Source organism: Camarhynchus parvulus, chromosome 12 (genome assembly GCF_901933205.1).
Source record: "Camarhynchus parvulus chromosome 12, STF_HiC, whole genome shotgun sequence".
In the NCBI taxonomy this organism is placed as follows: domain Eukaryota; kingdom Metazoa; phylum Chordata; class Aves; order Passeriformes; family Thraupidae; genus Camarhynchus; species Camarhynchus parvulus.
Genome location: NC_044582.1, coordinates 6,769,489 through 6,781,814, shown reverse-complemented (window position 1 = coordinate 6,781,814; position 12,326 = coordinate 6,769,489). Strand labels below are relative to the sequence as shown.

At 39.2% G+C, this 12,326-nt stretch overlaps 1 protein-coding gene across 2 annotated transcripts in view; it reads right to left on the bottom strand.

The window, feature by feature from the left end:
• The window catches only part of CACNA2D3 (calcium voltage-gated channel auxiliary subunit alpha2delta 3), a 385,648-nt gene extending 380,501 nt beyond the window's left edge, over window positions 1-5,147 (bottom strand). For both annotated transcript variants that reach the window (XM_030956482.1, XM_030956483.1), the window contains exons 1-2: window positions 4,378-5,147; window positions 3,689-3,770 (exon numbers count right to left, since the gene is read on the bottom strand). In XM_030956482.1, the coding sequence (XP_030812342.1) occupies window positions 3,689-3,770; window positions 4,378-4,496 (201 nt within the window). In that variant the 5' untranslated portion in view covers window positions 4,497-5,147. The remainder of the gene's footprint in view (window positions 1-3,688; window positions 3,771-4,377) is intronic.
• Window positions 5,148-12,326: the final 7,179 nt, after the last annotated feature.

Genomic DNA, 12,326 nt, shown 5'->3' with positions numbered 1-12,326 from the left:
ACTTTCACACAGACACACACTGCACTGATTTAAGAGCTTTACTATATTACAACAGCATTCCCCAAAGCCTGTTTTCCAAATCTCTAATTGCAGCAGCTGAAGTGAATATGTTCCTGGCACCTAAGCCCTGCTTTGCATCCCATATTTGAAGCCTGGCTTTGCCAGTGGGCTATGCTCTCACATTCAGTACAGGACCCACAAAACTCAGCGTGTTTACAAAAGAAAAAAAATTGAAATTGTCAGGATTCAAATAAGGCAGATGTCTTTTGACAGTCTAAGAAAAAAAACACCTTAGAAAGAATTAAAATTAATTCTTGGGCCCCAGTAGTATTTGCTAAGTGAAGAGTATGAACATCTCTAGAGCATCAAGGAGTCTCTCCAAATCTATATGACAACTATAAAGCCTCCAAAAACCAGACTAACTAAGAATAATACAGTCCTGTTTGCTACTGGATGTTTTATTTTGCACTTAATGGTGTTCCATCTCTTTGAAGCAAGGCGTAGAACATTTTTTAAGTGCTAATTTTGTTTAAACCCTCATCATAATTTCTGAAATTACTTACTGAACTATTTTCCAAGCAATTTGAAGCATCTGTATTTCATCTAAAGTCAGTTTTGGGAAAAGTCATGTATCCCAGATACTTCTAGGTGGCATAACAAAATACTTGGATAAGATTATCATAATGACATAAAATAATGAAACATTCAATTAAGATATGGGAAGCAGTGGATTTAAAAATATACTTTTAAAAAGCAACCAAAATATTCTTATACATCTTTTACAAACTCAAGAGAACACCAATGCTGGTAACGTATTTGATGTTCACAGTACAGCAAGACCTTAAGAATTGCAATAACTCCATCAATATTCACAACTGTAAACTGGCAAAAAATTTCTTTACTGAGTATCTCACACGAATTAATTTGCTCAATGAAATTTTAGTGTGGGTCAAATGACTCAATGTGCAAAACATTTGGGCAGCAGAGACTGTCAATCACGACTGTGAGCGCATCCCTTTGAAAGCAGCACTCACTGTGTGTGCTGACAGAATGAATCAAGTAACCTTTACATTAATTTTTCATTTAGCAAGCCTGTATTAAGCTAAATGGCACTCCAAAGCAGTTGACAGTTGAGGAATCTATACTGTCCAGATCCATAATCATACACACATTTTATATCTTCACTTGTTTAAGGATGCTTAATTCATAATCAGGAAATGTGGGCTCCTCTGGTAATATCAGAAGTCTCACTGCTTCTAAAAGTGGAATCTTGACTTTAAAATGACATGGATTCTGATCACCCAGAGCTCACAGTAAATACCAAACATATTCTTGATGCCTGGCTAGTGGGGAGGGAGGGGGTGGGAAAAAAAGGCATTTGTATTTAGAGCCCTCCTGTGCTATCACCTCCTTAACTGTTGTGACAACCTCTGTCACTGACTTTGCATGTTGAAAATACTTGCAGACCTTGAAGTTTGGTATGTTTCTATTCACACAAGCTTACAGAAAAAATATACTTTATAACCATACAAAAAAGTACATGCTAAAGTCATCTGTCATCCAGGCTCATTGGCCACAATCAACACCAGGATACAGCAAGCTTAAACGGACAGAGACATTTTGGAATTCTAAATAAAAAAAAAAGCAACAGACATCTTTTAAAAACTACTGTAACCAGAAGGAAGAAAAAAAAACAATACATGTGACTGAGAAATAAATGCTCTAAATACCTGCCAAACCTGCGGTGTTTTTCTTTTCTCTTTCATTAAATAAGGAAATATAATATAAGCAAGAAAGAAAAACAAAATAGCTCTGAAAGAACACAAACTGTCCATCTTCAAAAACAGGAGCACAGACTGGTTAGTGAAACAGAAAGGATGCTGATGAAAAGGTAAAATGAATAGCCTCCAATTACCTACAATTATAACAACCAATAGGAACCAACGTTGCTACTTCAGAGGGAAAAAATACATCACAGAAGGGATGACAGCAGCATCTACTATGAGGAAGAGAAGGAGGATTAAGGATTCCATACTGACTCTTTGTGGGTTTTAGCATGATTGCCACACAGGGTACATTCCATATTCTCCTAGCAAAAGCTGGGCTCAGGACTGGGCACGTTTCATTTCCAAAGCCATTTTTGCGCAGAAATGGCTGCACATGGAAGAGCTCCAAAGTTAAATAAAGATACTTGTTTGCTATGGCCCAATTAAAAAAAAATAAATCTTTTTAATAATACTTGATTACAAACTAATCAAAAATGAAAGTTCTATCTTCTTTATGAATTTAAGGTGTTCATAAATAACAGTGACAATGTAAGACTACACAGACTTTAAAGAATGTGAGCTGGAAGTATAATAAATATTGAGTGTCCAGATTTTCATAATAAAATGAAAGTTTGCCCAACATATTGAAGTGAAGCCATTTAAAGGCCTTGAAAGGCAGTAAGAGACCACAGATATTTTGGTTCTTAATAGCTCAGTATTTTCGCTTAGTGAAATTCATGTTTTACAGTCCTGGGTATACAAATCTGAAAAGGCAAGCTCCTAAAGAATTCATACAACTTTAGTAATTACTAAAGCTATTTTCTTTCATTTTAAAGGATAGCACAAGCTTTTTATTTCAGCTGCTGCACGTACAGTTATATAATTTCACACATATATAAGCCTTTCGAAATAAATGCTAAAAGCTCAAGGAATAATTTCCTTCGCAATCAGACAAAAAATAAAATTAGTGTTACTCAGAACTAAAAATCATGTCTGCATAAATTCAGCAGAAATTTAATATATGGGTTGAATGAGTGGTTTTGATCAGTGAATGTCTCAATGTTTTTCCATTTACATATTGCATTTTGAGAATCACATGTTAAATACCTGAAAATAGCAGTCTCAGTCTAACATATTCCTCTTAGTCTCTCATTTTTTTGCAACTGTTGTAAAAATAAACTGTCCACGATATAGACGTTTACTATAGGTTGCATATTTAAATTAAACAGAGTCCTTGATTTATACTTAATACTCAAATCTGCTTTTTCATTACCCTCTGTCCCAATTATGTAGACTTATACCAATTTCTCAAGTTTTTGCTATACTTCACCACCTTATTATCCAGCTGTGCAGCTGAGCAAGAAGATAACCACATTCATTCCTCTTATCTGTAATGATGTAATACATCTCAGCACTGGGTTAAGATGATTAGGGGAATAATGGCATTGTAAAAACTGCAGAGATGACAAACAACAGTGCAGCCGCCTTCTCCTGATACAGCGCATTGTGTGCATAGAGCCCAGGGTGAACATAATACAATATGCACTAATTCTGCTCCTTGAATGAAGTTAGAATCTTTCATAAGAAACAGCTGTTTCTGCACAGAAACATCATCATCATAATGCAGCAACCAGACTAAACACCCGCAACCTGGGCTGAAGCCTAGGCTACAAGGAATAAGTGTTGGAGTTTACTTTCCAATGGAAAAAAAAAGTCATTCCAACAGAAAAATATCAGGTTAAGCAAGAACTCTACAGATAGTGCAGTGCAATGCAAAGAGTCATCAGGGACTAGTATGCAATACAAAAATAGATCTTGGACAAAAGCATGCACAGCACTGCTTTCCTGTTCATTTAAAAAATTAAATCTGTCTCCATTTTCTCTCTTAAAATCTTCCTTATTATAACCAAAGAAATCCTTACCTTCTGCAGGAGCTGGGAACCTGAGTATTTGGCTGCAATAGATTTGATCTCTCCACCAAATGCTGAGGCCCAGAGCTTTACACTGTGAAGAAAAAAAAAAGAGACAGGAAGAAATGTAATACACATGTCAGAGCTAGCAACAGAGACTGTAACAGCTTCAGCTGCACTCAGAAGGATCCGAGCAATTTTGCATTAGAGAGCTCACTAAGGAACCTGAGCACAGCAAAAGATCAGTGAAGCTGTGCAAGTATAAGCACAAACCAGACCCTGTGCTAAGGTAAGGCCTCTGATATGAAACTACCAACCTGAACCATTAAAATTTAAGGAATTAACTTGTACAGAAACGTGCTTTGGCACAACATAACATATATCCATTGAAAGGAAAATAGCAGATAAAATGGCAAAACAGTTCTGAATGATAAATTCCCACGTGAGAAAGTGTTAACTGCATCAGTTTCAGTAAATGCAAGCACTTAAAACTCGGTGGCCACATACTCCACCAAAACATGCTCCTACAATAAAATCATAGTGCCAAGCGCCTTGGAGACAACCACTTTAAACACAGCTGACAGAGGAGCAAAGGTGCCCTGGAACAGCCAAATATCTGCAATACAAAAACAGGAGAACTTGAGCAGCCAAGTTCTCATCCTTGAGCATGGTCCTGAGAGGAATAGCACGAAAGCACTTACACTGACAAGGGGATCTGCTGCTCCGATCCAACCACATCCACTAAGGCTGTGTTAAAAGCTGTCCAGAAGATAAAGAAAAAGCCCCCAAAAGCCCGAAGAAGATTCAGGTTCTCTGGCATTGTGCCTCTCTGTGCCTGCAAAGGTTTGGGGAAATTCAAGTGAAGCTGAGTTCAGCAGCAGTGGGGGTTTGTTTCTAAAGGCTTCTTTTCCCCCACTCTTACCCCCTTCCACTAGAAGGGGATACCAGAAAAGAAAAATTCACAGCTCCATCCTCATTCTTCCAAAGAATGACCCTCTCTGTGTAATGGAAAGAGCGGACCAGAATCGAAGCTCTAATGACTTGAAAACTATTGTGTCCCTGGTAACAGCAAAGCGTTTTCCAGCACTACTGCAGCCACTTGCATGTAGTTCTTTACAACTCCGCAGTCAGCAGTGTGCTGAAGTTACTTCAGTGACCTACTGCTGCTCCAAAGTGCCCTTAGCAGCAAGAAAGCAGACTATTGATTCCAGCTGGGGAGGCTGTCTTCTTGCAATTACTGCTCACTTTGCAAATGGAGAGCTGCCTAGAGTTCTCCTTTCCCTCGCCGATAACCTCCAGCCTTCATCCCAGATCAAGGCAGCCCGAGCCCTGGTTCAGCGGAGCAGGAGCAGCAGCCTTTTAACGGGATAGCGCCGAGACAGAGACGCAGGCACAGGAGGAGCTGGACCAGAGGGAGGGTACGGCAAAAGCAGAGAAAGTCTGGAGGAGCTGAAAGTGTAGTTGAGCCCTTCCAGGAAGGCGAGAAGAGAGCGCTGCACATTGCCGGGGGCTGAGCTTGGGAGGGCTCGGCGGGGCTGGCAGGGGCGGGGGCGTGGGGCCGTGCACACCCACCGGAGAGCGATTCAGGCAGGGCACGGCTGCATGACGAACACCTGTCTATCTGTCTGTCTGTCTGTCACACAGCCCGGAGAGGCGAAGACTGCTCGGAGCTCAGCGCCGTGCAGAGCCCGGAGCATCCCGGCCGCGGCGCCGCACCGGGCGGAGGGAGCGGAGCGGCGGCGCCTGCCCGGGGAGCATCGCCCGGCAGCGGCTTCCCGGAGCCAGCCCCGGCTCTCGGTCAGGCTCGCACATTGAATCGAGTCGTGGGGAGCACGTCCTTGTGCATAAAGGCGCGTTTGCTGCTTCCTCCCACGCCGGAGCACTGCAGCAAGTCACTCTCCGAGAGCTCGGGACCGGCAAAGGCTTATGAATGAAAAGAAATGCAGCATAAATAAATCAATGCGGGCTGACTCCAGCCTATGAATAAATTATTAATTTGTGCTCATAGAAGAATCCTCTTGATATAACAAATATAGGATTACAAGCTCTTCCACTGAGAGAGCAGCATACGGAACAGGAGGGATTGGTCCAGGTATTTCTGTTGTTGTTGCGTTTCAAAATATTCCCTCCCTCTTTTTGCTCTTATTCTTCTCCTTCTGCTTTTTTCTCACCTTCTTCTCCACTAAATGTGCAGACTTAAAATAGCAACTGAACTTTAATGTAAACAAGTATGGCAAGACCATGATCTGAGCACGGGCTGAGTCATCCTTGCATCCTACAATATAGCTCCAGTGTCCGCTCCAGAATTCTAGTTTCTTCCCTCTGTAGTTAGAATTAACACCTCAAAATATTCACTCTGCCTTTGTACACTGTCCTTATCTTAATATTTTCTGTCTTGAAGCTCGAGATGTAGTACCTGTATTTCTTTCCGCATTAACATCTCTAAGAGCACTGAACAGTTTGCTTTAAATATCAAAACCTCTATTCAATAGCTAGCTGACAAAAGCTTCCTGCTTTCTCAGAAGAAATGAGAAGTTTAAAGATAGAAAGTCTAACAGGGGAACTGTGCAGAACAGAGTAGCACAGCACCCTGCAAGTTTCACCACCCACCAGCCATCCCCACCACAAACAGTAAATAGATCACATTTCCCTCTGTACTAATACCTTTGTATGAAGGCAATAAAGAAAAAAAAATCTTAAAAGGAACACTTATTTTGTGTATTATTGAACCATTTTGAAAGTCCTGTTATCTGTGCTGTTACTGTGGGTTTCCTAAGCAGTGTTTAAAACATGCTGCCATGTCACCAGGTGTTCAGCTTACCTACAGGCAGAAATGTAAAAATGCACATGGCTGACTAACAGTATATAATCAATTATGTGCTCCTTTGAACATATTACATAAACAATAGTATCTTTCCAAAGCCAGGAATGAAAGAGAAATGGGTGAATGTCTCCATACTTGTGCTGTTTACTTCTTTTTACATGCTGAACACTGTCAGGCAGTAAATACATCAGCTCGTCTTGTGAGATTCAAACAGTTCTTATGTTAACAAAGATCCTTATCTGCTTCAAGCCAACACAGTGCCCTTATGGCAAATAACAGTTACCTTCATTTCTGAAAGCATTACTGGAAGCTTTTTGAAAGCACACAAAATGCCTGTGTACAAGAGGCCAGCATATTTTAACACATCACTAATTATTGGCAAGAAAAGATGATAAAGTCATTCATCAAACCTTGACTTTGTTTATATTTATCATACATTCAATACTATATCAAACCTACAGTTTATGCACCTGCTGTGTGCAAAACTGGACATTCACATTTGTTTAACACAAAAATTGTATTTGTACTATTGCTGGTCTAAGAAACTAAATTCACTTGGAAGAGAATTTTTTGCTTGGAAGAGCAATCTTTGTTAGCGTTAACAAGCACTTGTGTACACTATACTCAGAGTGCTTTCAGCACCTTTCATTAGTGCACACTGGGTTTGTCCATGCAGGAAATCAGCTCCTCCTGACCATTCAGTGAATGGAAAGCAAACCTGAACCATAACACCCACAAAGCACCACAGGTGACACCACAACTTGTCTGCAGCTGTGTCCTGGCCTGACCACTGCTGACTATTCCTGGTATGCAGATCACTGCAGTTGTGACACCGGATTCCAAAGTCACGTCAGCATTTCTCCCATGTTGCTCCCATCAGGATGCAGAAACTTTCCCTAAGTGGGTTTGCATAATGAAGGACCAAGGAAGACACAGGGAAAAGAAGTGATAAGTTCTGCTGGAGAGTTTCAGTCCTTTTTAGTGGGGATAGAGCAATGTGATTCATTATTTGCTCCAGCCTTCTGATGTCCTGGAGCAAAGGCTGCAAAAAGCCCAGTTTCAAAGCATAGTAATGAATTTCTCGTTTGGAAGTAATGTGGCATTTCTATCATGTCCTTATGCTGTTGTAAACAACTGCTGAATCTGGAATAATTTCTGGTCCCACTAGAAAAGTGTATGCACAGATAACTGACCAGAGAAGGAAAGCATTTATGCACATAGCAAATATACATTCAGAAACCAAAGTGCATCTCAGCAGAAAGTGCAGGTAAGTTCCTTACATGCCACTGGTCTCTGAAGTAGAGCTCCCCATACAGGTGTATTAAGTTGCAGTTCCCTGCTCCTGGCCTCTCATTTTTAAGGGATAGAAAATGGCAAGTAATTTTCTGCTGTGTCCTTGATGATCAAGTACAATGGTTCATTTTGGTATCTCACAGAAAATGAAAGAAGCTGTTTTCCCTAAGAAAGCAGAAATAAAACTTGGATTTGTGACTCAAATGGTGTAATGGAAAGTCACAGACGGAGGTAGAGAAACTTGATGAATCCCCAAAGGTTTTTCAGAGGACCACATTCAAGAAAATAACCAAGGGATTGGAGGAAAAACAAAAGACAATCAAGCCAACCCACAAATAAACAATCAAAACATCCAGGTCAAGGGGTAATGTAAGATATGACACAAAGGCTGAAGCAGAGACTATAGACTAAGGCAAAGCCCCATATATAAATACACATAATAACTACCTGGTGAATTAACCCCATTGTTCTTTTCTTCCACCTCCAGGCATATTTACACTTAGGAAAGGGTGCAGAAACAGGGTCACAACTGCATCATCAGCACAGACTTTGAGGTCTCTGATTAGACATGTATCAAACCCTAATAAAAGTCAATTGAGAGCCATACAGAGAAGAGAACATATGGTGCAGGGGAGAAGGGTAGGAGGAAATGATATAATTAACACAAATGTTTATTGTATTTTTTTTCCAATGCTTATCTACAATGAGTTCTAAACAGAAGTACTAAAAGCCTTGCTGAAGATGTAAGCCACCTTCAATGGATATTAGTATTTGAAAAAGAATACAAGAAAGGAAATAAGTCAGTTTATCTTTATTCCACATATATTAGAAGATTCAGATACTGCAAAAATAGAAAAGCTGTAACTACTCTGCGTGACATTGTATTAATACTTGCTTTGAACTACATTCCTCCACAATTCTAAATACTAAGATTATAATCCTCAAATGTGTTCTCCAGTGATTTTTTTTAACAGACTAAATTGTCCATTCTTAGTCTTGCTTGAAATAATTCATTTCATAAAATCTCCACTAAATAAAAGTAGTGAGAGAATAAAAAGGGAAAAAGTGAAAGAATATAGTCACCCCATACAGTAAACAATTTACTATAATATCATGGTGAAAAACCTTCAACAACTCTCTGAAACTTTCCCTTACTTCTATGCAAGCATAATGTTTCACTTACACTTATTCATGGAAAATACAAGCAGGAGAAGTAGGGGGATAACAAAAGTTATCTCAGCTTTGCAAAGCTTGAGACTGTCAGATGAAAGGCAAAATCTGAAGGTTCTGAATTTATTATTTGGAACCAGCCCAGTGGTGGAAGCACTCATGGAGTAGTGTTTGCCTGCTGTGAGAACACAGGCTCCCTTGTTTCAGGTGATCCACACATCTGAGAAAGAGCAGGAGGCTGCACGTGAAGCCTATTCTGGAGAGGCTGAACGTGTATTCCTAGAATTTTATGGAGGTCTCATGTGTATAAATCTAAGTGTTCCACTGGTGTGGGAATGCCAAGTTATTGGCCAATTCCAACCCACTTACAGCAAAGATTGAGGTCAAGTAGCATTACTCAGTGTCTTAAATGAGCACAACTTCACATAATGGGCATGAGCTCGTGTTTCAGAGAAACAAAAATCCTGCAGAAATTCTGAACCACATCAGTATTTCTTATATGCAACTTTATAATATTATCACCTTGTTTGCGTATATTGTTCAAGTCAAATCAAGCACTAGTATTTCATCCATGAGAGTATTAAGAGCATGCACAACCAATGTTTACATATAATCAATCATTTACACAACTAGAAACACAAATCCCTAAAAATTTTTTAAAATACTGATATACAATCCTAGTTAGCATGTTGGTAGTGCAGCATTTTAGGTTACTGCCACATTATCTTTAGCACACTTCAACACCCAATAAAGCTCACAGTTTGCCATAACCCCCCCGGGAACGCGTGGTTAATTTCCCTTCCACAAAGCCTCAGATCAGCTGGCTTTTGAATCTCCACAAGGAGTTAAAATGCAAAAGAGCAAAGCATTATCAATCCCAGCCTATGAGAGCTCACACTGCATGGCAAGCTAGAATGCTTTAAGCTAATTATGTTTATAGCTACCCAAATCCAATTTCAGCAGTCCACTGTAGCTCTAGTCTGTTACTGCCATTTTACATAAGCTTCATTTATTTTGAATTTTCAACTATTAAGACAAAGTCTGCCTTTGGTTTCTTTCAAGTGTTTCACGCTGGGAAATGAACTCTTCTCTAAGCAAATAAACTATCTTTTTACTCTCAAAGCTGGTGCTAGGTTGTAAATGTTAATGCTTTCAATGAATTCAAAATACCTGCAAACTGAAGATAGGACTTAAAAATGAGAAACTGTAATTAAGAACTCTGATATAATGGACAGAATGCTATGGAAATGAACCTAACATTCTTTCTCTGACAATAAAAAAAAAATACTAGAGGTCACAGCATATTTAAGTGTGAATGTATTATTGCCTACACTCTACAATGAGTCCCTGGTTGTGTCTATAATGGTCTGTAAATGTTCCCCCCAAACCTTATAAAGTCCTCAGAGACACTTGAAGGGACCCTTGTTGCAGCTCCAAGGGTTAGGAAAAGCATTGCCTTTACCCCAGACCTTAGCAGGGTTGGTGACACAAACACTGGGTGCCAAAAATGATGTATTTGAGGGGGGAGGGAGGAGCAACAGCCCTGAGCAGCCACTGTCAAAGGGGCACCTTCTGCAGCAGGAGATGGAGTGGCATCTGTGGAGCCACTGTCATCAGGGAGGTCAAGGTTCCAACCACTCAGCTGAAACCAATCAGCAAACTTTAGGCTGGCATGCAATTATTTTCAAAATAACATTCATATTTCCAAGTGGAAAACATAACATGGCTTTTAATCCAAGAAACAGGGCCATGTCAAGTAATTACACAGAGCCATAAGGTACTTCAGAGGCCCATAATTCTGTCACTCTCCAATTAATTCCTACATCACAAGTATGAATTTTGTGGTGGAAATGTGACTTTTATGAAGTCTTGACTAAACTGCCAGCTTCTTGATCTGATATTCACCACAGTTCTGCTTCTTGAGTACAGAAAATGGATTTTGTATAATTCCATGGCAGCAGTTGCTAACCTGTGATCCACCTCTGCTCTGTCACTCTGTTGAGCCTTTTTCATTTATTGTGAGCATTGACTTATCCTGAAAATCAAAGTTACCTCAAAAGGAAAGTTGTCTCAAATTGGAAATAGTATGTATTAAAAAGAAACACACTGTGGTAATGAATTCCATTAAATTGTTGCATAAGGAAAAATAATATATATCAACAGAATAAAGTGTCCTGTGAAGTTATTAGGCTTACATATCTGATCAATTGCAGGTAAAGGCCACCAGGAACTACCAAAAGAAAAGAGATTCCAATAAGGTCTAAAATAATACTGGGGAGCACTAAGCATATTTCAAACTTTCCAGAGTTAGAAATCGATTTAACTTCAAGAAGAGCATAAGCAAGTCATTATTTGTCTTAAGGTCACAATACCAAGCTGATAAAAGCTATTTAAGAGTTGCTGGTTTATGCAAATCAAGTTTCATTTCTTAAGGGGTTACTGTCACCTTGGGTAAGAATCAAATTTAGGATTGCATTTTTTCCCACCAGTGCAAGTGCCTTCTTGTTCTGGTGAGCATTAATTGATGGCACCTGGCTGCTGCAGACAGATGAAAACATCTATTATTAGGGCACTTCTATAATACTCTAAAGAGGAAAAGTGGACTTGGGCATAATGAATGACTCCAACATCATACAAAATACCCCATCACATGAAAAAAAAAACCACCAAAACAGCTAGATAGTTTCTTATTCTGGGGTTTCAAATTCTGGCTTGTGTATAATGCTCAAATTCTACTTCTACTTTAATAATATTACTTGACATTACATATCATGGAAAGTTCACACCTGCAGAAGAATAGCAGATTTATAGGTCTGTAGGTTTTTAAAATATATTAAACCATGATTATGCTTAAAAGATGCAACGTAAAAGTAAAATTGATACCCATAAATATACTAATAAGTGTTAGGTAAAATATTTGCCAGAGCATGCATTTCTATTTTACAGGCTGTTAATCCATCATAGTGTCACTAACACTGCAACAGACACATTCAGACTGCTGTGCTTATTACTTTTTAATGCATCACTCCATTTTAAACATTAATACTAACAAGTTCAGGCTATAATATAGTCGTCCTTCCTATCCATAAAAAGAAAAGGAAAACAACCACCACCCATATGTCAGTTTATACTGCAATTTTACTTATAAGAACACAAGACTAGATAGATTTTAGAAAAAACACAGAAAAAAGAAAATTTCTGAGTCAAACTTATTATCACATTTTCCCCACCCCAATATTTTGTGGTTTTGAGGGCTGGAGTTTGGCTGGGAGGAAGGGTTTCGTTCAGGGCTTTTTTATGCTATGGAAACACTTTTGCTTAATCTCCAGTTGGGACCAATAAAGTAGATTTAGATAATGGATT